Genomic DNA, 25,126 nt, shown 5'->3' with positions numbered 1-25,126 from the left:
CCCCACCTTCCTAGGCCTCAGTTTACACATTGGTGAAATGGTAGTGACGACAGTGTCCACTTTCTAGAGCTCTCTCGAGGCTCCTGTTCCCGCACACAAAGCGCTTGGCCCACAGTGAGCGCTTGGTAAACAGTAGTGTGTGACTGGGAGCGTTGAAGGAGCCAGCATCATTGTTTGGATCCAGCCCAAGCCTGGGCCCACCTTGCTGTGGGCACCACAGGGCCCTGAATGGCCTTGAAGCTGCTGCCTGCTGCCGTCCCTCTTGGCCTCACCATCGCCCAAGGCTGCCTGAGGGGCACCCGGCACAGGTCTGGCTGAGGAAGCTGCCTGAGCTGCCACCAGAAAGCAGGTCACCTTGGACAAGTCCCTTCTCGCCGAGCCTGTTTCCTCCTCTGTAAAATGGAATAAGAACTCAGATCATGGACATAGAGGCACGCAGTCAAGTGAGAAGCCCAGAAAGCCAAGCCATATGGGGGCCTAGACACAGTCCCCAGCCCAGGCCTCCCTGTCTCCTACCCCCACAGCACCACTCAAGGCAACTGGCTTTAAATAAAGCGTTTATTGATTAGTAGAAGCATGAACAGTGTGCATAATATTTTCAATACAATATCAGAGAGGGATGACGGGAACCCCTCAAAAGGCACTAGAGGCGCAGATCTTCGGTACAAGAGGGAAGAGATGCGCCAGAGACCAGGGCTGGGGGGCTGGGGGTCCCTGAGTGCCAGGCACCACCACACGTCCTGTGGGTCAAGGCCCCTCCTCTGGGGAGCAGGTCTAGGGCACGGAGGATGCAGGGCTGGGACGGGACCCCACCTCGGGGACCCTGAAGGAGTCCATTTCTGCCCTGCCCCCAGCAAAGCAGCCGTGGGGGAGGTCTGGGGGTCCTGGGGTGGGGAATGCCAGGCCTGGGCCCATCCTGGTTTGACCTTTGTCCCAGGAACAAGAAGCTAAGTAGGGACGACAGCCAGGCCCAGAGTGACTCACAAGGACATCCAAAGAGGGACTGGATTTTCAGGGGGAGGTGACTTGGTGACTGAGAGGCAGCACAGGTCAAACCCTAGCCTGACCCCAGACCCTCAGGGAGGGCCCCCCAACCCTGTACCCCTTAGGATCCCCGTCCGGCTCCCCAGACAACCACTGAGGACCTCAGGGTGGCCCACAGAAGACAGAACCCAGCTCCACTACACCCCTCGCTCCCGCTCCAAGCACCAGAGGGACGGGGACCAGAGGGAGACCAGGCGGGCGGGAGGAGGCAGGCTGGGGCCAGGAGAAGGGGATACATAGGACCATAAAACCTCAGGCTCCCCATAACCCTCACTCAGCCATCTCACTCACTCACTCCCTCCCAGCATCCCCCAGGATGGGGATCCCCTCCTTCACTCAGGACACTTCCCCTCTGCAGACCTGCACGTTCTGGGCCTCTCTAATTTCACCTCAGGCCCACCCACCCCAGGAGGCACCCCCAGCCTGGCTCCAGCCTGAAGACCGCCTCCTTCCCCTTCTCTCCAGAGCAGTGGGGAAAGCGAGGCTGGGTCCACCCCTAACTGCAGAAGGAGCAGGGCCGGGGGCCACTGCGCTCCCTTCTCCTGTCCTGGCCCAGCCAGCCCCTGGGTGAGTGGGCAGGAACCCACTGGCCTCACAGCAGCTTTCACCTCCCTCTCTCCAAGAAGGATGGCAGCACCCATGAGGGGATGGAGGCCACAGAAGAAGGACAGGAAGGAAGGGGCTCTCCAGCCCCCCAGCAGTGTCCCGCCCTCGGCACAAGCAGGAAAACCCCAAAACCAGCCCCTGCATCTGAGATCATCCCACAGAAGAGAAAACAGGGAGCAAGAAAGTGTTGACTGAACCCAATAAAGTGACTCAGGTGGGCCCGCTCCCTGGTGGTGCCACACAGCCCTGCCCCGCCTCCACCCACAAGGCACAACACAGACCAGGGTATCCTCCTCAGAGCCGAGCCTGCCTGGGCCCAGACGGGAGCGGCCCGTGCCGTGTGCAGCAGCCAGGGACCCACTGGCCTAGAACTCAGTCTGCACCCCTGCGCTGTCCTCGGTGGTGGTGTGGAGGGCGGGGTGGCTGCTGGGGCTGGACACCTGCTCTCCAGTCTCCTGGTCGCTGGGCTTGGGGGGTCCAAGGTCCACAGCCTTTCCAGGCAGGAGATGCTGGAGGGGTGAGGCAGGCGGCGAGGAGGCCTCGGGGGCGGCCTCGGGCTGGGGGGTCTCCCCGGCGGGTGCCCCGTTGGGTAGGGGGCTGGCTGGCGGGGGGCTCTCAGCCCGCAGACCTTGGGCCAGCAGGCCTTGGATCTCAGTGACACTGTCCGGGGACGCAGGTGACGGTGACTCAGGGCTAGCCTCAAAGGGCAGCCCCGCCTCCTCATCCTGGACCACAGAGACCACCTGCTTGGCGCGCCGTCGCTTTTCCGAGAGGGTGGCTGCCTCCGGGGTGCTGGGGCTGGGGCTGCCGCCCCCACCGCTGTTGCTGTACTCCTCGCCCCAGTCGATGGGGGCGCCCTCGGCCAGCAGGTGCAGGTTGGGGTCGCTGTTGTGCATGACCATGCTGTCCCGGTATAGGTTGTGCTTCCTCTGCACCGCGGCCTCCTTCACAGCTGCAGGGCCACAGGCGAAGGGTCAGGACACAGCACTGATCCCACAGCCGCCCCCATGCTGGACTCTGCTCAAAGGAGACCCGTCTCATCCCACCATGGGGGTCTGTGATTGGGATGTGACTTATTCCAGGCCTCATTGCTAAAAGCAGCAAGGCTGTGATGCTAACTCCAGGCCCAGACCACATGCCATCTAATCACTCATCCCAGCCTCCCAGCAAAGCCAAGGACACGAGAAGAAACTAAAGCACAGAGATGCAAGGCTGTCCGCTCCTGGGGCCACACAGCCAACGGTGGGCTTCACCCAGCCCCTACATGCAAGTCTGGCCTTTTCTTTGTGCCTTAGCTGACCCCCTCAGCTGCCACCACCTCTCAGCTGCCCCCCAGCATCCTCCTGGCAACAGTCCCCACCCCGGGACGGCACCCACCCTGCAGGATGTCCTTCATGACGGTCTGCAGCACCACCTCCTCGTACGTGTTTTCCACCAGGATGAACTTGGCAAAGTCCTCGAAGATCAGCTCCTGGAACCGGGGCAGCTCCTGCCCAGGTGGGGTGGCAGAGATGAGAGGTCAGGGCCAAGGGTAGAGGAGATCTGTGGGCTCCACCCCCGACTTAGGGCCCGAACGGCTGGAGCAGGTGGGGGCCGCTCACCGACTTGCAGGTAGGGGCCAGCTTCTTGAGCAGGAAAGGGATGCTGACCTGCAGCAGCGCCTCCCGGAAGAACCTCTTCCGCACAGAGCTGCTGTCGTAGTCGTATTTCTGCAGGGAACGAGGGGGTCAGGGGCCTGCAGGTCAGTGGGCTCCACTGGCCCTGAGGGTAGGACGAGGCCAGTGGTCTGACCCAAGCCTCCGAGTCCTCCTCCGCACAAGAGGACCATGGCGCCTCCTTGCAGGGACAGCAATCCTGGTGGCGGCCGGGGATGGGGCTTGGGGGCTTGGGGCTCGGCCTCACCTAGGACGGTCCGGGGCAGGGCGTGGGGCTGCTCACCTTCAGCACCCGCTCCAGGACCCGCTGGATGGACTTGCACAGCTCCTCCTTGGTGGGCCCCTTCCCCAGCTCCTGGTGCAGGAGGGTCTCGAACGTATACACAGCATTGTCCATTTGCTGCGGGGCACACCGCGGACACGTGAAGCCCCCAGGGTGACCACAGCCCCTTCCTGAGTCCTCATCCTCAGCCAGCCCCCCACCCCGAGGCCTGCCAGGAGGCATGGCGAGCAGTCTGTGCCCACTCACTCATTCTCCCACTCACAGCGCTGCACACTCAGGCCAGTCCCTGCCTCAAGGCAACAGGAAACATGGGAAGGGGCCTAGGGGAGCAAGGAGAGCTCCCTGGAGGAAGGGGTCTCTAAGCTGAGACCTGGGAAGTGAGTCAGAATTAGCCAGGTGGGCGGAGGCACAGATGTTCCAAGCAGAGGAGGAAAGAGTGTGCCAGGCAAGCGTGGCTACGGCATGACGGGACAGAGCAGAGGGGACCCCTCCTGGGCGAGGGGGCCTGTGGAAGGCGGTGGGCAGGGTGTGGAGTGGGGGTCGTAGCCTCGGGTCTACCTCCCGCATGTGGATCTGGGCTCGCTGCTTGAACACGGACGTGCTGGACACATCAAATCGCTGCTGCAGCCCGTCCAGCCGCAGCGACTCCATCTTCTCATAGCAGCTCTGCATCTTCAGGGGGTGGTACGCCAGCCGGGACAGCTTCTCCATGTACTGCAGGGGGCGGGCCACGGGGGCTGAGCGGGGCCACTCTGTGGCCAGGCAGCCCCCCATACACACTTTGCCTGAGTCCTCAAAGTCCAGGCCCTGGGGCTGGCGCCTGCTACCAGGGATGGCCACCTGGTGGTGGTGGCCACAAAGGTAAACCCAGTAGCGCCCAGGACAGAAGCATGAGGCTCTGAAGGCATGGAGGGCACGGTCCAGCGGCACAGCACTGTGGAGAGGCAGCCTAGGTGCTGGGAGAAGGCTCTCATCCCTTCTGAGGGGCTGGGTGACCTTGGGCAAGTCATTTACCCTCTCTGAGCCTCAGTTTCCTCAGCTTCAAAGTTGGGAGAGAGCTTTCATGTTCTCCAACGTCCTCTCCAGGTCTCAGATTCTGGGATTATTATGGTCTGTGGACTCCCCATTTCAGAGTGTAAAGGAGGAAACTAACATACAGGATAAATTCGATCTGACAACTACGTGGGCTCCAGGCAGCCACCCCAAGATGGAGACTGTGGAAGGACATCCACCCTGACAGCCAGATAACTGAAGTAAGAGCAAAGGCTGTCTCCATGTGGACGGCGTGTGACTTGTGAATTCTGCCTTATTGATCTCATCGTTCACCCGAAGCCCGTCCATCCCTCTCCCCTTCTCTCCTTCCCTCCTTGTTTCCCTCCTTCCCTCTCTTCTCTGTTAAATTCTTTTCTATTTTAGCACCATTCTTGGTTTCTAAAGGCTGATGGCCAGGAGCTAATGTTCCCTCTTTCCTCTAACTGCAGGCCCCATGAGGACTCCAACAGCTCTGGCCTCACGCACGGCCTTGGTCCCTAGTCCCCAGCAGCCCCTCCCCGTCTACAGGGACGGCTTTGGAGGGGAACGGCTGCCCCGAGTCACACAGCCAGGGTCCTCTGGGACAGACCAGACCTACTCTCAGGAGACCCCCTCCCAGGGCCGGTGCCGGCCTCACCTCGCCCAGCTTGTCAATGCCGCCCTCGTTGATGACGTTCAGGTTCATGTCCGTGACCTCCTTGAAGAAGACGTCCCGCACCTCGGTGAAGCCCTGGCTGGTGGGCACCATCAGGGCCTCCAGGATGGACGGGATGTAGGGCTGGACGTGATTTCGCACACACACCTCGGCCTTGGGGAGGATGAAGGCTGTGCCCCGAGGGAGCCAGGTCAGCAGGGGCTCCCCAAGGAGCACCTCTCAGTCATCCCAGAGCCCAGGTGCTGGAGGCTACTGTATTACTATTATTATTTTTTTTTTTTTGAGATGGAGTCTTGCTCTGTCACCCAGGCTGGAGTGCAGTGGCGCAGTCTCAGCTCACTGCAACCTCCACCTCCCGGGTTCAAGCGATTCTCCTGCCTCAGCCTCCTGAGTAGCTGGGACTACAGGCACTCGCCACCTCGCCCAGCTAATTTTTTTATTTTTAGTAGAGATGGGGTTTCACCATGTTGGTCAGGCTGGTCTCGAACTCCTCACCTCGTGATCCACCCACCTCAGCCTCCCAAAGTGCTGGGATTACAGGCGTGAGCCACCATGCCCAGCCTGTTATTATTTTATTTGAGACAGGGTCTTACTCTGTTGCCCAGGCTGGAGTGCAGTGGAATAATCAAAGCTCTCTGCAGCCTCAAACTCCTGGGCTCAAGCAATCCTCCCACTTCAGCCTCCTAATAGTATTATCATTTTTATTTCAACTTTTATTTTAGATGCAAGGGGTACATTGCAGGTTTGTTCCATGGGTATGTTGTATGACACTGAGGTTTTGGGCAGGATTGATCTCATCACCCAAGCAGTGAGCACAGTGCCCAAAAAGTAATTTTTCAGCCCTCTCCCAACTCTCTCTTCCCATCAATACTATTACTATTATTAATTTTTGAGACAGAGTCTCATGCTGTCGCCCAGTGTGGAGTGCAATGGCACAATCTCAGCTCACTGCAACCATTGCCTCCCAGGTTCAAGTGATTCTTATGCCTCAGCCTCCCAAGTAGCTGGGACTACAGGTGCACACCACCAGGCCCAGTGAATATTTTTTGTATTTTTAGTAGAGACAGGGTTTTACCATATTGGCCAGGCTGGTCTCAAACTCCCAATCTTGGGTGACCCGCCCACCTTAGCCTCCCAAAGTGCTAGGATTACAGGCGTGACCCACTGCACTTGGCCCCCATCAGTACTTTTAGTAGTAGTAGTAGTAGTAGTAGTAGTAGTAGTAGTATTTTAAGAGGCAGGGTCTCACTGTGTTATCCAGGCTGGTCTCAAACTCCCTGGGCTCAAGGGATCCTCCTGCCTTGGCCTCCCAAGTGCTGGGATTACAGGCATGAGCCCCTGCACCTGGCCAATATAATTTTTTTTTTTTTTTTTTTTTTTTTTGAGACAGAGTCTCGCTCTGTCACCCAGGCTGGAGTACGGTGGCGCAATCTTGGCTCACTGCAAGCTCCACCTCCCAGGTTCATGCCATTCTCCTGCCTCAGCCTCCCGAGTAGCTGGGATTACAGGCGCACGCCACCACACCCGGCTAATTTTTTGTATTTTTAGTAGAGACAGGGTTTCACTGTTGTTAGCCAGAATGGTCTTGATCTCCTGACTTCATGATCCACCTGCCTTGGCCTCCCAAAGTGCTCGGATTACAGGTGTGAGCCAATATTATTTTTGAAGAAAACCACTGGGGGTAATATTAGCAAGCTGAATGATTCCAGAGAAATAGTAGATAAAGATGGGAATCCATGCAGGAAAAATGACAAGGGGTTCTGAGATTGGACCCTGATCTTTCTGAAACCATTATGGCAACAAACTAAGAAAACTGCCATCTGACAAGAGATTAATCATCAGAATGCATAAGGAGCTCAAATAAGTCTATAGGAAAAAAATCCTAGTAATCCAATTAAAATGGGCAAAAGCTTTGAATACACATTTCCCCAAAGAAGACATATAAATGGCAAACAGGCATATGAAAAGGTGCTCAACACAAAACAGGCATATGAAAAGGTGCTCAACACAAAACAGGCGTATGAAAAGGTACTTGACATCACTGATCAGAGAAATGCAAATCAAAACTACAATGAGATGCCACATCACCCCAGTTAAAATGGCTTTATCCAAAAGACAAGCAATAACAAATGCTGATGAGGATGTGGAGAAAAGGGAACCACACCACAAGCTGTTGGTGGTGTGAAAGGAAAATATCTTAGGCCTCCAGAATTACGAAGTCAAGCTGGGAATTGCTTACAGTAAACCCGCCTCCCGTTCTATTCAAAGTCACCCCTCCGCTCACTGAGATAAATGCATATCTGCTTCCCTCCTTTGGAGAGGCTAATCATCAACTCAAAAGAATGCAACTATTTGTCTCTTTTCTTCCTATGACCTGGAAGCCCCGTGCCTGCATCGAATTGTCCTGCTTTTCCTTCAAGTTATCCCACCTTTCCAGACCAAACCAATGTTCATTTTACTTTTTTTTTTTTTTTTTTTTTTTTTGAGACAGGGTGTCACTCTGTTGACCAGGCTGGAGTGTAGTGGCTCGATCTCGGCTCACCGCAGCCTCTGCCTCCTGGGTTCAAGTGATTCTCATGCCTCAGCCTCCTCAAGTAGCTGGGATTATAGGCATGCACCACCACATCCAGCTAAGCTTTGTATTTTTAGTAGAGATGGGTTTCACCATGTTGGCCAGGCTGGTCTTGAACTCCTGACCTCAAGTGATCCACCTGCCTCGGCCTCCCAAAGTGCTGAGATTACAGCGTGAGCCACTGCACCCAGCCCATTTTACATATGTTGATTGATGTCTCAGGTCTCCCTAAAATGCATAAAACCAAGCTGTGCTCTGACCACCCTGGGCACATGTCATCAGGACCTCCTGAGGCTGTATCACGAGTACCTGTCCCCAACTTGGCAAAATCAACTTTCTAATTTAACTGAGACCTGTCTCAAATGTTCAGGGTTCACAGTGGGAATGTAAATTAGTACAACCACTATGGAGAACAGTTTGGAGGTTCCTCAAAAAACTAATAGAGCTACCATATGATCCGGCAATCCCGCTGCTGGGTATATACCCAGAGAAAGGAAATCGGCCCATCACAGAGATATCTGCACTCCCGTGTTTGTTGTGGCTCTGTTCACAATAATCAAGATTTGGAAGCAACCTAAGTGTCCATGACAGATGAATGCACAAAGAAAATGCGGTACATGCCGGGCGCGGTGGCTCAAGCCTGTAATCCCAGCACTTCGGGAGGCCGAGACGGGCAGATCACGAGGTCAGGAGATCAAGACCATCCTGGCTAACACGGTGAAACCCTGTCTCTACTAAAAAAATACAAAAAACTAGCCGGGCGAGGAGGCGGGTGCCTGTCATCCCAGCTATTTGGGAGGCTGAGGCAGGAGAATGGCGTAAACCCGGGAGGCAGAGCTTGCAGTGAGCTGAGATCCGGCCACTGCACTCCAGCCTGGACGACAGAGTGAGACTCCGCCTCAAAAAAAAAAAAAGATCCAAGAACCCTCTCTCGGGGTCTGGATCGGGACCCCTTTCTGGTTACAGAATGAGTAAACCCTAGTATTTGATAGCACAACAGGGTGACTATAATCAATAATAATTTAATTGTACACTTAAAAATAACCAAAAGAGGCCGGGCGCGGTGGCTCAAGCCTGTAATCCCAGCACTTTGGGAGGCCGAGACAGGCGGATCACGAGGTCAGGAGATCGAGACCATCCTGGCTAACACGGTGAAACCCCGTCTCTACTAAAAAATACAAAAAACTACCCGGGCGAGGTGGCGGGCGCCTGTAGTCCCAGCTACTCGGGAGGCTGAGGCAGGAGAATGGCGTAAACCCGGGAGGCGGAGCTTGCAGTGAGCCGAGATCGCGCCACTGCACTCCAGCCTGGGTGACAGAGCCAGACTCCGTCTCAAAAAAAAAAAAAAAAAAAATAACCAAAAGAGGCTGCACAGGTGCGATGGCTCATACCTGTAATCCCAGCACTTTGGGAGGCCGAGGAGGGAAGATCACCTGAGGTCAGGAGTTTGAGACCAGCCTGGCCAACATGTTGAAATTCCATCTCTACTAAAAAGACAAAAATTAGCTGGGCGTGGTGGCGTGCGCCTGTAATCCCAGCTACTCGGGAGGCTGAGGCAGAAGAATCGCTTGAGCCTGGGAGGCAGGCGTGGCAGTGAGCCGGGATCACACCACTGCACTCCAGCCTGGGCAACAAGAGTGGGGCTCAGTGTCAAAAAAAACCCACTAAACTAAATGAATATACTTGGGTTGTTTGTAACACAAAGGATAAATGCTTGAGGGGATGGATATTCCATTCTCCAGGACGCGATTATTACACATTGCATGCCTGATCAAAACATCTCATGTACCCCATAAATATGCACACCTACTGTGTACCCACAAAAATTAAACTTGAAAATAAATAAGAAAACTGCCAGCCCAGAGGTGTCAGCAGTGTTCCGCTAAGCTAGAAATAGACAAAAAAACGCCTTTGGGCCGGGCGCGGTGGCTCAAGCCTGTAATCCCAGCACTTTGGGAGGCCGAGGCGGGCGGATCACGAGGTCAGGAGATCGAGACCATCCTGACTAACACGGTGAAACCCCGTCTCTACTAAAAAATACAAAAAAACTAGCCGGGCGAGGTGGCAGGCGCCTGTAGTCCCAGCTACTCGGGAGGCTGAGGCAGGAGAATGGCGTAAACCTGGGAGGCAGAGCTTGCAGTGAGCTGAGATCCGGCCACTGCACTCCAGCCTGGGCGACAGAGCGAGACTCCGTCTCAAAAACAAAACAAAACAAAAAAAACGCCTTTGGGGTGGGTCTTGCTTCTTCGTTTGAACAAAGAACAACAGCAACGAAAACTACATTAGTAGATTTAATGAGCCTCTGCTTTTACAAACACGGGGCGATCCTCTCTGGAACGGTGTGGCTGGCTCTGCATAATTATGTAAAAGGCTTCTTCCTTGTGGGTGGGGACCATCTCCAGAACATTCTGACCACAGCATTTTCACCCCCATCCCAGCCCAGCTAATGTTCTTTGTTCCACACAAGAAATGTCAAGTCTGTGTCCTATCCAGCTCTCAACCAATACTCAGGGTCTGGGTAGTAAACAAGAACCCACAGGAGGCCGGGTACAGCCGCTCCTGCCTCTAATCCCAGTGCTGCAGGAGGCTGAGGCAGGAGGATTGTCTGAGGCCAGGAGTTTGAGACCAGCCTGGGCAACACAGTAAGACCCCCCCACCCCGCCTTCTCTCTCTCTCTTTAAAAAATTTTAAAAAGAGACAGTTTTGCCCACCCAAGACCCTTCTCTACAAACAATTTAAAAATTAGCCAGGCGTGGTGGCATGCACCTGTAGTCCCAGCTACGCAGGAGGTTGAGGTGGGAAGATTACTTGAGCTCAGGAGGTCGAGGCTACAGTGAACCATGATTGCACCACTGCTCTCCACCTGGAAGACAGAGCGAGACTGTGTCTCTTAAAAAAACAGGCCGGGCCTAGTGGCTCACACCTGTAATCCCAGCACTTTGGGAGGCCAAGGCAGGTGGATCACCTGAGGTTAGGAGTTCGAGACCAGCCTGGCCAACATGGCAAAACCCTGTCTCTAATAAAAATACAAAAATTAGCCGGGCGTAGTGGCGGGTGCCTGTAATCCCCGCTACTTGCAGGGCTGAGGCAGGAGAACTGCTTGAACCGGGGAAACGAGGTTGCAGTGAGCCGAGATTGTGCCCCTGTGCTCTAGCCTGGGCAACAGAGCAAGACTGCTTGTCAAAATGATAATAATAACAATGATAAAAAGGGCTGGGCACAGTCGCTCACACCTGTAATCCTAGCACTTTAGGAGGCCAAGGCGGGATTGCTTGAGCTCAGGAGTTTGATACCAGCCTGGGCAACATGGCAAAACCCTGTCTCTACAAAAAATACAAAAATGTGCTGGGCGTGGTGGCATGTGCCTGTAAGTCCCAGCTACTTGGGGGGCTAAAGTGGGAGGATGGTTTAAGCCCGGGAGGTAGAGACTGCAGTGAGCTGAGGTCATGCCATTGCACCGCAGCCTGGGCGACAGAGTGAGACGCTGTCTCAAATAAAATAAAATAAAATAAAACAAATTAAATTAAATTAAATTAAATTAAATTAAAAGAATGCCTCATGGGGAAATGACAGTTGCTAAAACTGCGCTCTGCAGATGTGCTATGGGGACTGCGCCGGTGAAAGGATCCCATCTAGCTGGGAAGAGAAAGGAGGACAGGCCGGGTGCGGTGGCTCACGCCTGTAATCCCAGCACTTTGGGAGGCCAAGGCGGGCAGATTACGAGGTCAGGAGTTCGAGATCAGCCTGGCCAACATGGTGAAACCCCATCACTACTAAAAGTACCAAAATTAGCCAGACATGGTGGCGTGCGTGTGCCTGTAATCCCAGCTACTCAGGAGGCTGAGGCAGGAGAATTGCTTGAACCCAGGAGGCGGAGGTTGTGGTGAGTGGAGATCGCACCACTGCACTCCAGCCTGGGTGACACAGAATAAACCGACCCAGGAAAGCTACACTTGCTGAAAGTAAATGTCCTTTAAAATGACACATGGTAAATCTGTGATGAGTCAGAGATGAAAAGAAGGCTTGAACCTCCTGAACAAAAATTTTTCTCTTTAAGATCTGGGTTTATAGAAATCATAGCCACAGAACAACTCACAGGGACTGGAGTACCACCGTGCAGATTTGACTCCAATTCTTACAAATGATCACTGAGCAAGTCACTGCTGTGAAATTTACATTGGTCACGAAATAAAAAGAAAGTCCACCTTGGGCCCTGGAGGGCCCGTCGGGCATGGGGGTGGCCGCCTACCTCGGATCTTGCTGGCGAGGTGCTCCTTGGAGGTGATGATTTGGTCCATGTCAGTTCGGATGACAGCCTGCATGGCCGGCCGCATCTGCTGCACCTTGGACAGCACCTCCTCAAAGCGCGCCTTGGCCTGCTCGTACACCATGCGGTACACGGCGTCTGAGATCTGTGGGCAGAGCAGCTGCATTGGCACCAGGGCTGAGGGCACCACGCCAGCTGCCGGTGCCGTCCCCGCTCCAGGGCCCCAGGCCTACCCACCTGGATCCATTGCCGCTGCCGCTCCTGCGGTTTCCCCTTCAGCCGCGGGCCGAGCTCTGCCTTCAGCTCAGGGCCCAGCTCCTCCATCACCAGGTTGCTCAGGATCTAGGTTGAGGAGGCACAAGCCAGGCCAGGGGCTGGAGAGCGCTCAGATGGCCTGTTTCTCTCCGCATTCCCACACGCCGGGCCGCTCCAGCCCCCGCCTCCTCCACGACTGGCCCATTGCTTCACCGTCCCCACTGCCCTCTCTCCTGAGCTTCATCGCCACAGGTCCCAACCGATCTGCCTGGGCATCCTGTAGGATCCTCAGACTCAGGGGCCAGCCCCAGGGCCTTTGCACAGGCTGCCTTCCCTACCTGGATTACCACACTCTTTCCCTGCTTTGCCTGAACATGGAAGTGTACATTTATTTGCCAAATGTCTGTTTCTCCTGCTAGACAGAGAGCTCCCTGAGGGCCAGGGATGTGTCCACATTGTTCCCAGCTGCACCCCAGCGCCCCGTCCAGGCGCTCAGATGCCCAGTAAGTGATGAATAAAACAGTGAGTATCTCCACCAGCACCGGCCCCTGCAATTGTCCAAACCTGAGCATGTCGTCTCCTTCCAAACCAGCAGCACCCCAGAGCCTCATCTCTCTACTCAGCCCTGTGCCCCCCCCCGCTGGGTCCTCGGGTGACTTCTGAGGTTTCCCTACCAGCCCGTCTGGCCTCACCTGCACCTCGTTCCCACACAGCATCTCCCAGGTGCCGTACAGCTCCTTGGACTGTCGGTACATGCGGATGGCATCTGTGAATGCGGGGCCCTCCACCTTGGAGTCCTCAGGGATTCCTGCCCAGGAGACAGAGGGGGAGAGGAGGTCAGCAGATGGCCCAGTGGCCTCTACCAAGACCAACTGACAACTGACCAGAACCCCCCCACCTCCCCACACACACAGCATGCACCTCAGGAGGGGCAGCTGGGACCCCCACTTCCCTCGTCATTAGAGCAGTCGTGGTTGTATCTGACAGACAAGAGCAGTCATGACCCACCACCAACAGCGATGAGACAGCCCCCCGTGCCTCTTTAGCTCCTGAAATCCTCCCAACCACCCCAAGACCTGGGCACTATCATTCGCCTTATTGCTTTACAGATGAAGAGACAACCTACGGTTGGAGGCCAGGCCACGGGCCCAGGGTCACAGGGAAGGGAGTGGCAGAGCCAGGACTAGAAGCTCCCGTCCCATGAGCAGCCACCCAGAATGGCCCTAGAGGCACCCAGAGACCCTTGTTCTAGCCCCGGTTCCTCCCTGACTGCTGGATCAGGGCCCTTCGAACTTTGCCTGGAACAGGCTAGGCTGTAGATATTCTCAGCCCTGCAGGCCATAAAACCCCTCCCGCAACGCTTGCCTCTACAGTCACAGCACAAAAACAGCCACGGACCATCCAGAAACAAACGAGTGAGCCTCTGCTCCAGTAAACTTTGTTGACAGAAACAGGCCATTGGCTGATCTGGGCCCATAGGCCATAGGTTGCCGAGCCTGGTTCTAGATCACTGAACCCGAAACAGCCTGTTTCATCTTCCGAACAATGGGAACAATGGTCTCACAGGTCCATTGCGGGGCTCTCAGGGCCACAGTGTAGAGACAGGAGATCAGGGCCCAGCACTGCCCTGCGCCACACTTTTTATCAATAACTGAGGAGCCAGCTGGCTGCCCCCCTGGGCCCAGGGTCTGTCCCTCTGTCCTGTTCACCACTGAGTCCAGGTCAGTACCTGGCACAGATGCTTGAATAACTTTGTTAAAGAAGGAAGCCGGGTGCGGTGGCTCACGCCTGCAATCCCAGTACTTTGGGAAGCTGAGGTGGGGGAATCACTTGAGGTCAGGAGTTCGAGACCAGCCTGGCCAATGGCGAAACCCCATCTCTACTAAAAATACAAAAATTAGCTGGAGGTGGTGGCAGGCGCCTGTAATCCCAGCTACTCGGGAGGTTGCCACTGAAGAATTGCTTGAACCCAGGAGGCAGAGGTTGCAGTGAGCCGAGATTGCACCACTGCACTCTAGCCTGGGCGACACAGTGAGACTCTGCCTCAAAAAAAAGAAAAAAAAAGAAAAAAGAATGGAAGGATTTACTATTAATAACAGCTAGAAAAGCACCATTTCTGAATTTTTGTCATTGTTGGTGCTGTCAGCAACCCAAACGCCAGTGAGGTGAACCCCTGAGTGAGGCATGGACCTCCCGATTCAATGCCGAGGAGGCAACTGGCAGGAAGTTGCAAAATGTGACTTGGGGTAAGAAGGTGGTTAAACACTGCCAAGCCAGGCAGCAGGCAGGCCCCGCCCCCGGCCGCATGCCTCTGGCCGCCGCATCCCCAGAGCCCAGGAAGGGGAAACGGAAGCCTGTGCATCAGAAACCCAAGGCTCCCACTGCCATGACTACGGGTTGAGTCACCACCGGCAGAGAAAAAGCCCCTCTCTGGGTCCCTCCCCTCCCCACACCCAGCTGACCACAGAAATCACTGCCTGTCAGAGCCCGGAGGGAGTGAGCAGGGGGAGGTCCGGCCCTCATCCCTACAGCACAGCTGCCTGGACGGGGACGAGGGCCTGTGGGAGTCTCACTCCTGCATTTCAGGGACCTGAAGTCAGGCAGGAGTGACAGGAGCAGGGCAGGGATGTTCCAGCCGGAGCAGCATGCAGAGCCCTGGGTGGGGGCTGCTCACCTGGGCCAGGGGAGGAGGTGCCCCAGACGCCCCACCCACCGCTCAGAAGGGCATGGTTCCTAGAAACCAAGTTTTGACTGGAAAAGCTGGACAGTGTGTTACCTGCTGGCTCTCCCACAGGGAGAGGGAATTTTCATCCTGCACGTACCAAGCCAGGTGTGCAGGCAGGGGTTGCTTTCCAGATGGCGAGAAGGTAAGGCGGAGGGCCAGGACAGCGGGAGGGAGCCCAGCCAGCCCCGACATTTGGGACTCACCCAGCCTCCAAGTGTGACAAGTTTCAGGGTCACCCCTCCTGAGCTCTTCCCATGAGCCCAGGTCTTAGGGGCTGAAGTGTGTCTCCACACCCCCAAATTCATATGCTGGAGTCCTAACCCCCAGTACCCCAGAACATGATTGTATTTGGACCCAGTGTCTTTTTTTTTTTCTGAGAAGAGCCTCACTCTGTCACCCAGGCTGGAGTTCAGGGGTGCAATCTTGGCTCACTGCAGCCTCTGCCTCCCAGGTTCAAGTGATTCTCCTGCCTCAGGCTCCTGAGTAGCTGGGATTACAGGCTCCCGCCACCATGTCCGGCTAATTTTTGTATTTTTAGTAGAGATGGGGTTTCACTATGTTGGCCAGGTTGGTCTCGAACTCTTGACCTCAAGAGATCCACACACCTCAGCCTCCCAAAGTGCTAGGATTACAGGCCTGAGCCACCACACTCGCCCTTGGTCCCAGGGTCTTAAAGAAGTAAGTTAAATGGAGGGGATGAGGATGGGACCAAATCCAACACAACTAGTGCCTTTAAAAGAATAGTACATTGGCCGGGTGCGGTGGCTCACGCCTGTAATCCCAGCACTTTGGGATGCTGAAGTAGGTGGATCACGAGGTCAGGAGATCAATACCACCCTGGCTAACACACGGTGAAATCCCGTCTCTACTAAAAATACAAAAAATTAGCTGGGTGCTGTGGCGGGCGCCTGTAGTCCCAGCTACTTGAGAGGCTGAGGCAGGAGAATGGCGTGAACCCGGGAGGCGGAGCTTGCAGTGAGCCGAGATGCGCCACTGCACTCCAGCCTGGGCAACAGAGCGAGACTCTGTCTCAAAAAAAAAGTACACTTGGCTGGGCGTGGTGGCTCACACCTGTAATCCCAGCACTTTGGAAGGCCGAGGTGGGCAGATCACGAGGTCAAGAGATCAAGACCATTCTGGCTATAAAAACATTAGCTGGGTGTGGTGGCAGGCGCCTGTAGTCCCAGCTACTCGGGAGGCTGAGGCAGGAGAATCACTTGAACCTGGGAGGCGGAGGCTGCAGTGAGCCGAGATCGTGCCATTGCACTCCAGCCTGGGCGACAGAGCAAGACTCTGTCTCAAAAAAGAAAAAAAAAAAGGAAAAGTACATTTCTTCTTGAGAAGAGAAAACACAGGCACACAGAGAAATGACCCTGTGAGGACTCGGAGAAGGCAGCCGGCCACCAGCCAAGGAGAGAGGTCTCGGAGAAACCAGCCCTGCTGACACCTTGACCTCGACTCAGACCTCCAGTTGGGAGAGAACAGATTTCTGCTGTGTAGCTGCCCGGTCTGTGGTATTTGTTATGGCAGTCTTGGGAAACTGAGGCCCCAGGCCTCGCTGAGGCTGCACACACATCAGCTCGTTGAATCCTCAGCTCACTGTGCCCTACTTTTCCCAGGGAAAGAACGGAGGCTCAGAGAGGCAGTTACTGCTCGAGGCCACTCAGCTAGTGGATGGCAGAGCGGGGCCTGAACCCAGGACCAGCGGACTCCAGCCAGACCTGGAGACCTTCCAAGAAAGGAAACTGCATTCCTCACTCCCAGGCAGCAGACAGAGGGGGAGGGACCACGGTCAGACAGGAAGGAGCCTTGACCTCTGCATCCCAGGCCAGCACGGAGGACCCAGCACAGCCAGTGCCCCAGCTGCCTCCTGCCACCCCCAGCTGCTCCAGGAATGCAGGATGTGAAGGGGTCCCTGGGACCGCTGGTGTCCGCCCAGCTTGGCCTCCTTCCCCCCAGCCCCCACTTCCTGGCAGCCCCTGGAGTGAGCAATTCCAGGCTCCACAAATTCCAAGCCCAGCCTCCAAGACGGAGGAAGCAGAGAACTTTCTCACAGTCCGTGGGGTGGAAGGAAGGCCTGAAACCAGCCTCGTCAGCTCCCGCCCCGGGGAGAAGGGGCCACTCGGCAGGACACCTTCCTGGCACAGGACACCTCTTCATTCCTTGGCCCAGCAGCTCTCTTGGGCCTCCCTCCGGTCCACTGCACCCTAGACCCAAGAACTCCCCCATGGCCTCCCCACCAAGTGCTCACTGTGCGTGCCAGGCTCACGGCCAAGTGCCCCACCCAGACCAGCTCTTCCCAATCATCTCTCGAGCTCAAGCTTATCATCATCCCCACTGCACAGATGGGGGACTGAGGTGGCCCTTCCCAACCTTGTTCTGTGCCCACCCCCTTCCCTATCTGGCCCAGGTCACCCACCCTGCCAGGCCAGGTCAGCTGTTAGCCTTGGAAACCTGGAGAGATGGCGCCAGGCCAGGGGCTGGGGAGGCGGGAGGCCCTGGGCCAGGCAGCCAGAGCCTTGAGTGCCTCCACCCAGTCCCAGCCCACAGTTCCCGGGTCCTGGGAACAGGAGGCCCTTTGTGGGCAGCTGGGCCCAGGTGGCAGGGGCTGGCCTGACTGAAGACCTGGTTCCTCCTGCTTGGCAGATTCCAGACAGGGCAGAGGTGGCTCTGGAGAGGCGGGCAGGAGGGGTGGGGTGAGCTGAGTCCCGCGGTAGCAGCCCAGAGGCCACTGGCGCCCACTCTGTCCCCTGCAAACTTCCACCTCTGCACCATGTGGCACTGCGCCCAAGGGTGGAGCAGGGGCAGGCACTTCCCTCAGGCCAGATCACCAGGAAGCAGTTCAGTGTCCAGGACTGGGTTATTCCTTCCCCAGGAGCAGAAAGACCCCCAGGGACCCCTCTCTCCTTGGAAGACCATCCTCAGCTCTTCTGATCAAATTCCTTAGAGGCCTTCAAGGCTCTTCCAGACCTGACCCCAGAAGCCCCCCTCCAGCCCCATTTCAGGTCACCCCTCCCCGCTTCAGGGCCTCGCGCAGTTCCTCCTCCCAGCCTACCCCTACCATCTGTGGGTCTCCCTTCATGCTGGCTGCCTACCTCTGCCTGGAACACTCCTCCCCTCTCCTCTATGCAGGATGTGAACACTCCTCCCCTCTCCTCTATGTGACCTGGCACTGCTGCATCTCCTCCTTCAGGTCTGGGACTTCTCCTTCAGGTCTCAGCTGAAGCTGAACCATAACCTCCTCAAGGGAGCCTGCCCTGATCAACCCCTCCCTCAACACACACACACACACCCTCACAGCTCCCAGGGTGGCTCCACCCAGTACCCAGCACAGCCGTAAGCCATTGCCCCGGCATCCTCATCTGTCTATCATCTGTCTCCCCTACCAGACTGCCAATCGTAGGAGGGCATGGAATATTTCTTGCTCCCTTGTTGCACCTCCAGTGCTTAAATCCAGGCCTCCTCAGAGTAGATACTAAAAACATTTGTTGAATAAATGAGTGAGCTGGAAGAGTCACCCCATAAGTTTACAGATGAGAGCAATGAGGCCTTGAGGGAGGCAGTGAAGTTTCCAAATCACCCTGCAGGTTGGTGGTAAAATAATAATAATAATAATAACAACAACAAAAATCTTTATCAAGCATGAGGTAGACTCTGTGAATCCTCATAAACCCCCTAAGACACACAAGGCATTATCCCCACTTTACAGAGGCTCCAAGAGGTAAATCAGTTCCCTAAGGTCACATAGCTGGAAAATGGGAGAATCAGGATTGTGACTTTGTGACTCAGGGTCCAAGGGCTCAACAACCACACGGCTCTGTGAATAATTTCCTACCTTTTTCCTGAGCAGCACAAAACTGTTTTGATCAAGGAAGAAGATTAAGGGTGGTATTACATGGTTTCTTATAACCGCAGAAGGGAAATTAGAACAGCTGGTAGAGCAGGGTTGCCACACCATACTCAGCCACTAGGTGTCACCATTCAGCAATAACCCAGGTCCTGCCTCTCCCTCCCACCGCCCCTGCACCCACAGGCCGCTCACCATTGTTGCAGTGCCGGATGCAGTCCTGCAGCACAGCCTGCCACTTGTCCTGCTCGGCTTCCGTCATCATGCAGAAGTAGTAGTGACGCGCATAAGGATGCCAGAGGATGAGCGGGAACTGTGTGGGGCACTTGAGGATGGGGGCACTGCCCGACTTTGCCATGGTCCCTGTGGAAACAGTGCCCACTGAGCAGCTGCCCTCTGTGGTTGCCCTCCACCAGAGGATGGCAGAGAACTGATCCCTTGGCATCAGCTCTGAGGTCAGGCTCAGGCCCAGAGAAGGCCGGCCTGTCCCAGGGTGACCAGCAAGCCAGGGGGATGGGAGCAGCCTTCTTTCTGGCTGTGTCCTCCTCAGCCCAAAACCTGAGTCCAGCATCTGTGTAGACTCATTTCTTAGAGTGGGTAATAAGGCACATCCACTCCAGTCTTGGGTTAGGTTTTAAACTGTGTAAAGCAAAAACAACACAAGATCAGAGCTCTCAGGTTCAAGAATCAAACACTACCTTATTGGGTTTCCCTTCAAATTTCGGCTGTGGAGGCCAAAGTGTGGCTTAAGTGTCCACATGGGGAGGGAAGCATGTGGGGAGGAACAAAATACAGCAAAAGGAATTTTTCCCTCCTTCAATTTCATTCTCAAGGATATGTAAGATCCAGCGAGATAACTGGTCCTGGGTTTGACCCTGCTGCTGTTGTTAATGATATGACAATAACAGTTCTTCTTTCTGTCCTGGCTCTGGGTTGGCCTGTACTGGGCACATAGCCCCTTCAGGGTCCACACAACACCCTGAGGGCAGTCCTCTTAGTGCCTGTGCTTTGTAGATGCTGAAGAGGCTGAGATTCAGAGGGAGGAGTGACTCGCCCGAGCAGACACAGTGAAACAAAGCCAGAGTCACACTGGAATCCAGGAATGCTGCTCACCCAAGCCCTCCATCACCACAGAATGGAGGCATGACTCTACTCTCAAGTCCCTGGGGCACAACCTGCCCCCAGGCGGGCATGTCCCCTGCCCTCTAGTTCCCAGGGATCATCAGAGAGGCCAATGTTGTTTCCGTAAGGCTTCTAGGGAATTTCAGCCAAAGTGAAGCAAAAGCAGGATGCCAAAAAGAGTAACTCCTGACTAACACAGTGCTGACCCACAGGTTTATGAGGGAAGGTCACTGAACATCTCCCAGGAGGTTCTCAAGGATTTAGGGAGAGGGGAAAGGCAGACAGCGAGGTCCCCATCCACAGCTCTAAGCCTAGCTGGTCTCTCTGCAAACGTGGGGCTGAAAACAATGGGCTCAGGGCCACCCCTACCCTGGCCAGCTCCAGAGGCCTGTGCAGGGCATCGTGGCCTGGGGTGGGTGCTCCTTTACCTGGTAAGGAGTTGCCAATGAGCTCCAGGTATTGGTCCACAGAAGTGAGGATTTTGTAGCCTGCACTGTTGATGACAGCTCGTGGTGGGACCTGCCGCTCATAGGCCTGAGGGAGGCAAGAGAGATGGTCCCTGAGGGTTAAGGGTGTGGCCAAGCCCAAATCCCACCTGGCTTCAAGGCCCTACTCAGTGTGGCCCAAAGTGGGGAGGAGAGGGGAAGGAAGAAGAGGAGGCAAGAGAGGAACAGAGGGGAGAATGTCACTGTCATGGTGACTGGAGCAGTGTGGCATCCATAGCAACCTAGACCCTGGCTCTGGGCTCAATTCCTGGCTTCACTGGGTAGTGTCTGTGTGATGCTGAGGATAAAGTTCCTTAAATGCCTAAGCTTCAGCTTCTTCATCTATAAGACCAGGGAATCAAGAATATTTAGGATGGGGAAAACATTTTAAAATAAAAACAAAACCAGGGTAATAACCATTCCTGCCTCACAGAGCCATGTGAGGATTGAGTGAGATAATCTGCAGTGCCTGGTACACCACAAGGACTCAGCAAGCTTGGTCGAGGTGGTGGTTCTTACTGTTGCTACTGCTGCTATTACCTCTGTTCCCAGCAGCTCCACTAGTTGAGCATTTCTTACATATCAGGCCCAGTGCTAAGGGTATTGCATGCTTCACTTCACAGAATTTTCCCAATCCAAAAGGTGGATCACCCACAACACAACTTCATACAGCTGGGAAGTAGCAGACCTAGGACATGAACTAGGGCTATCTGTCTCCGGAGCCTGGGGTATTTGACCATTACCCTGAACTACCCCCACCAACTTCCTAGGTTCTGAGCACCACACAAGTGTCCTCTAGAGGAGAATTAGGTCTAGAAACTTATACCAGTAGCAGTGGGGAAAGCAGTTCTGATGGAATAGCTCATACAGCAGGGCTACCATGCTACTCCCTGCCACTAGGTGTCACTATACAACACAGTTTCTGAAAGTAGCTCAGAAACTGTAGGGTGCTGATTTGCAAAACATGGTCTCTGATATTCAACACCACCCTAGAATTTATTAGAAATGCAAATCTTTACAGGCCGGGCACGGTGGCTCACGCCTGTAATCCCAGCACTTTGGGAGGCTGAGGAGGGCAGATCATGAGGTCAGGAGATCAAGACCATCCTGGCCAACATGGTAAAACCCAGTCTCTACTAAAAATACAAAAATTAGCTGCGCATGGTGGTGCACGCCTGTAGTCCCAGCTACTCGGGAGGCTGAGGCAGGAGAATCACTTGAACCAGGGAGGTGGAGGTTGCAGGGAGCCAAGATGACGCCACTGCGCTCCAGCCTGGTGGCAGAGCTAGACTTCATCTCAAAAAAAAAAAAAAAAAAAAAGAAATGCAAATCTTAGCTCCACCCCAGACCTGATCCAAACTCTGGAGGAAAGCCCAGCAATGCATCTTTCAGCAAGCCCTTCAGGTGATTCGGACGTGCTACCAGTTGAGAACTACTACTCTGGGGCACGAGGTTGTTCTTGACTTTATGTTGCTGTCACATTGATCTTCCCTGAAATACAGGGCACAGGCCTGTCCTTCTGGCTGCTCTGGAGAAATGAACAATTGAAGAAATCAGGTCTGTGGCTCAACCAGGTAGGGCTTCCCCAAGGGCTCGGGGAAAAGATAAGGCACAATGCTCCCATAGGATGTCCTTCTCGGACACCTACCCACCATAGGGCAGGGGCAAGCCGGGGCAAGGAATGGCCAGATTGTGCCTCTAACAGCTCACTGTGCCTATGAGGATGGGAGGGGTCGGAGGAGAGGCAGGAAGCCCAGTGAGGAAGGAGGTGGCAGGAGGAACGCCCTGGAGCCAGAGGGACTGTAGAGAGATTAGGAGGGATGGGGAGGAGTGAGTGACAGTTGGTTATAAGGGACAGAAGGAGTCAGCGATATTCCCGAGATGAAGAATGAGCTGCCATCTGGAGAGGGCACCCAGGGCAGCCCACGGTTTGGGGGAGGGGAGGGGCCGAGGTTGTGCTCTGGCCCTGGTGACTGCGTGCAGGCTGTGCCGGTGGCATCTGGGGCCTAAGTTTCCGAGTGGGGGAGGGGCACACACGGCGAAAGCGTGGAGCTCAGTGCGGCGCCCGGGCCAGGCCTCACCACTTTGTTGTCGTAGAGCACCAGCCCATAATTGTGGGGCACGAGGCTGAAGCGATTCCTCCACTTCTTGCTGTCCTCCTGGTACTGGAAGAGGTTCCCCGAGAAGATGATGCGCTCGTCCAATGGCACCTGTGGGCAGGAGGGGGCGGGGAGTGAGGCCCAGGTCCAGGGAGGTGGTGCTCCCCATGAAGCTGACCGCCCAGCAGAGCCTGTGTGCGCACCCCCTGCCTAGCACATCCTCCATTTTGGATCTCCCCGAGTCCTCCCAAGGCCTCTGAGGCCGGGCTGCATCTCTTCCATTCTGCAGATGAGGAGGCTCAGAGCCATGGAGGGGCTCACCCAGGGTCCAGGCAGGGTGATGATGCCAGGACTTGAACCCAGGACAGGCACTGATGCAGGGCCCGGTCACAGCCAGGCCCTCCCTCTCCATCCCAGCCTTGGGCAGTCACAGCTACCTTGGAAGGGTCTGGGGAGATGGCTGCTCTCCACCCACCTACAGCTGCGGCACTGGCGCCCCACGGTCACTCCAGGGACAGGGGACACACCTACAGGCCAGGACTGCGAGGGCCCCAGTACCTAGGCAAGTCTCTCCCTGGTTCTAGGCTTCTGTTTCCCCTCAGGGCAATGACAACTTGAACAAGGTGGCTCCAGAGAGCCTCTCAGCTCTGATGGCTGATGAGACGCCTCCCTAAATCTGGGTGGGGATGGAGGAGGCCTCTGTCTGGGGGTGTTTGATGTCTGACCTACGTCCTGGCAGGTTGGTGACCTACGTGGGCTACAGAAACGCCCAGACTTTCCTACAAAGCCCTAGCTCTGGCTGACTCACAGCGTGTCTCGTCAGTTTGAGCATCGGTTTCCTCATCTGTAAAATGGGAACAGTAAGAGTTGGCACCTGACAGGCAGGTGCATAATACACAGGACCACCATGACCACTACTGGTAGGACTCAGCGTCTCTGACGGCCTCCCATCCTCAGGGACTGACTTATCTGGGGATGGGGAAGAAGGGAGATCTTTAAACCAGGGTTGGGGGCCCAAGCGGAAGCTATGGCCAGGTGCAAGGTGTCCTGAGCAGACAAGCTCCAGGAAGCTTCTGGAAGGAGATAGGCCACAATGGGAGAGGGTTCATCTTGGATGGGAGGGAACCCGGGGGAGTACAGTGTTCCTCTGCAAATTCTATTTGTTCTACAATAAATAAGGTGCATTTTGCAAAAAGAAACATTTCTCAGATGCAGTTCTGGGGAAAGGGTGATTGCCATCGTGCCTGCACCTTCCTGACTTCCTGGCTCTGCCCTGGCACATCCCTGCAGTCCGGTCTCCTCTTGACCCTCTGCCCCCTTCACCATGTCCCCCTGTCTGCAGCTCCCTCCCTGCCACTCTTCAAGGGGAAACACAAAACGCTCGTGGAAAAGGAGAGCCCATTGTGCTCACACAATAGGACCTGCAGGCTTCTTCCTACCGGGGATAAAAATATTTACAGGAAAAGAAAATGGTTCCCCTACCACTCCCTCCACCCCCACACAAAGTGGGCTTTGCCCAAGTCGCAGAGCTGCCCTCAGCGGTCTATATCCAGTGGTCTATATATAAACCGCCCACACCAAGCTCAAATCCCTGTCTTTTCTAGAAAGAGCAGACAGAGCTCTCATAACACCCTAGCAAAAGGTCTCTGGTTTTCGTCTCACCCCTGCTTAGGGCAGGAGCCCCAGGACACAGGGACGGGCACTCAGGGACAGGGCCAGTCCCAGCAGGAGGCTGTGCAGAAGCAGGCTTATGGCCCAGGCAGGCTCAACAACCCCCACCACCCAGTCCACCCCCAGATCCTGGGGAGCTCGCAATGGGTGGCTGGCTGTGGGTTTGCGTTTTATTTTTAAGACTTTCAAATGGCAGAGTCGTGTTCGATGGGAAGGCCTGCAGGAAGCGAAAGAGAACTCGACAGCCCAGGCAAAATATTCTAGACTCTGCAAAGCTCTCCAGTGCCTCGGTCAGAGAGAGCACAGGCCCCAAGGTCAGACAACCAGGACTCCTGTCTCGGCACCACCCACTGCCAGAGCCTGGACAAGCAGCTTCGCATCTCTGAGCCTCAATGTCCACATCTGTGATGCGGGCATCATCATAGCCCCTCCCTCAGAGTGGGGCCAGCAGACTGAGCAAACAGTACAGGCACCAGACAACTGCTGTTTTAGCCAGGCACTGTGGCTCACACGCCTGTAATCCTACCACTCTGGGAGGCCGAGGCAGGTGGATCACCTAAGGTCAGGAGTTCCAGACCAGCCTGGCCAACTTGGTGAAACCCTGTCTCTACTAAAAATATAAAAAATTAGCCGGGTGTGGTGGTGGATGCCTGTAATCCCAGCTAGTGGGGAGGCTGAGGTATGAGAATCGCTTGAACCCGGGAGGTGGAGGTTGAAGTGAGCCAAGATTGTGCTACTGTACTCCAGCCCAGGCACCAGAGTGAGACTCCATCTCAAAAAAGTAAAAAACAAAAAGACAACTCTGTTT

General features: G+C 55.3%; 2 protein-coding genes across 2 annotated transcripts in view; both read right to left on the bottom strand.

The window, feature by feature from the left end:
* Window positions 1–25,126, bottom strand: part of PTRH1 (peptidyl-tRNA hydrolase 1 homolog) — a 272,344-nt gene that overhangs the window by 58,930 nt on the left and 188,288 nt on the right. The window lies entirely within an intron of this gene.
* The window catches only part of NIBAN2 (niban apoptosis regulator 2), a 63,763-nt gene continuing 39,177 nt past the window's right edge, over window positions 541–25,126 (bottom strand). Inside the window, exons 3-14 of the mRNA XM_050759892.1 lie at window positions 22,630–22,758; window positions 20,492–20,597; window positions 19,137–19,304; window positions 13,062–13,177; window positions 12,352–12,456; window positions 12,097–12,259; window positions 5,258–5,445; window positions 4,147–4,302; window positions 3,589–3,705; window positions 3,252–3,359; window positions 3,028–3,139; window positions 541–2,602 (exon numbers count right to left, since the gene is read on the bottom strand). Coding sequence (XP_050615849.1) covers window positions 2,016–2,602; window positions 3,028–3,139; window positions 3,252–3,359; window positions 3,589–3,705; window positions 4,147–4,302; window positions 5,258–5,445; window positions 12,097–12,259; window positions 12,352–12,456; window positions 13,062–13,177; window positions 19,137–19,304; window positions 20,492–20,597; window positions 22,630–22,758 — 2,055 coding nt within the window. The 3' untranslated portion in view covers window positions 541–2,015. The remainder of the gene's footprint in view (window positions 2,603–3,027; window positions 3,140–3,251; window positions 3,360–3,588; window positions 3,706–4,146; window positions 4,303–5,257; window positions 5,446–12,096; window positions 12,260–12,351; window positions 12,457–13,061; window positions 13,178–19,136; window positions 19,305–20,491; window positions 20,598–22,629; window positions 22,759–25,126) is intronic.

The sequence above is a fragment of the Macaca thibetana genome, chromosome 15 (genome assembly GCF_024542745.1).
Source record: "Macaca thibetana thibetana isolate TM-01 chromosome 15, ASM2454274v1, whole genome shotgun sequence".
NCBI classification, from domain to species: Eukaryota; Metazoa; Chordata; class Mammalia; order Primates; family Cercopithecidae; genus Macaca; species Macaca thibetana.
Note: the sequence above shows the minus strand (reverse complement) of the source record. Positions and strands in the feature narration are given on the sequence as shown.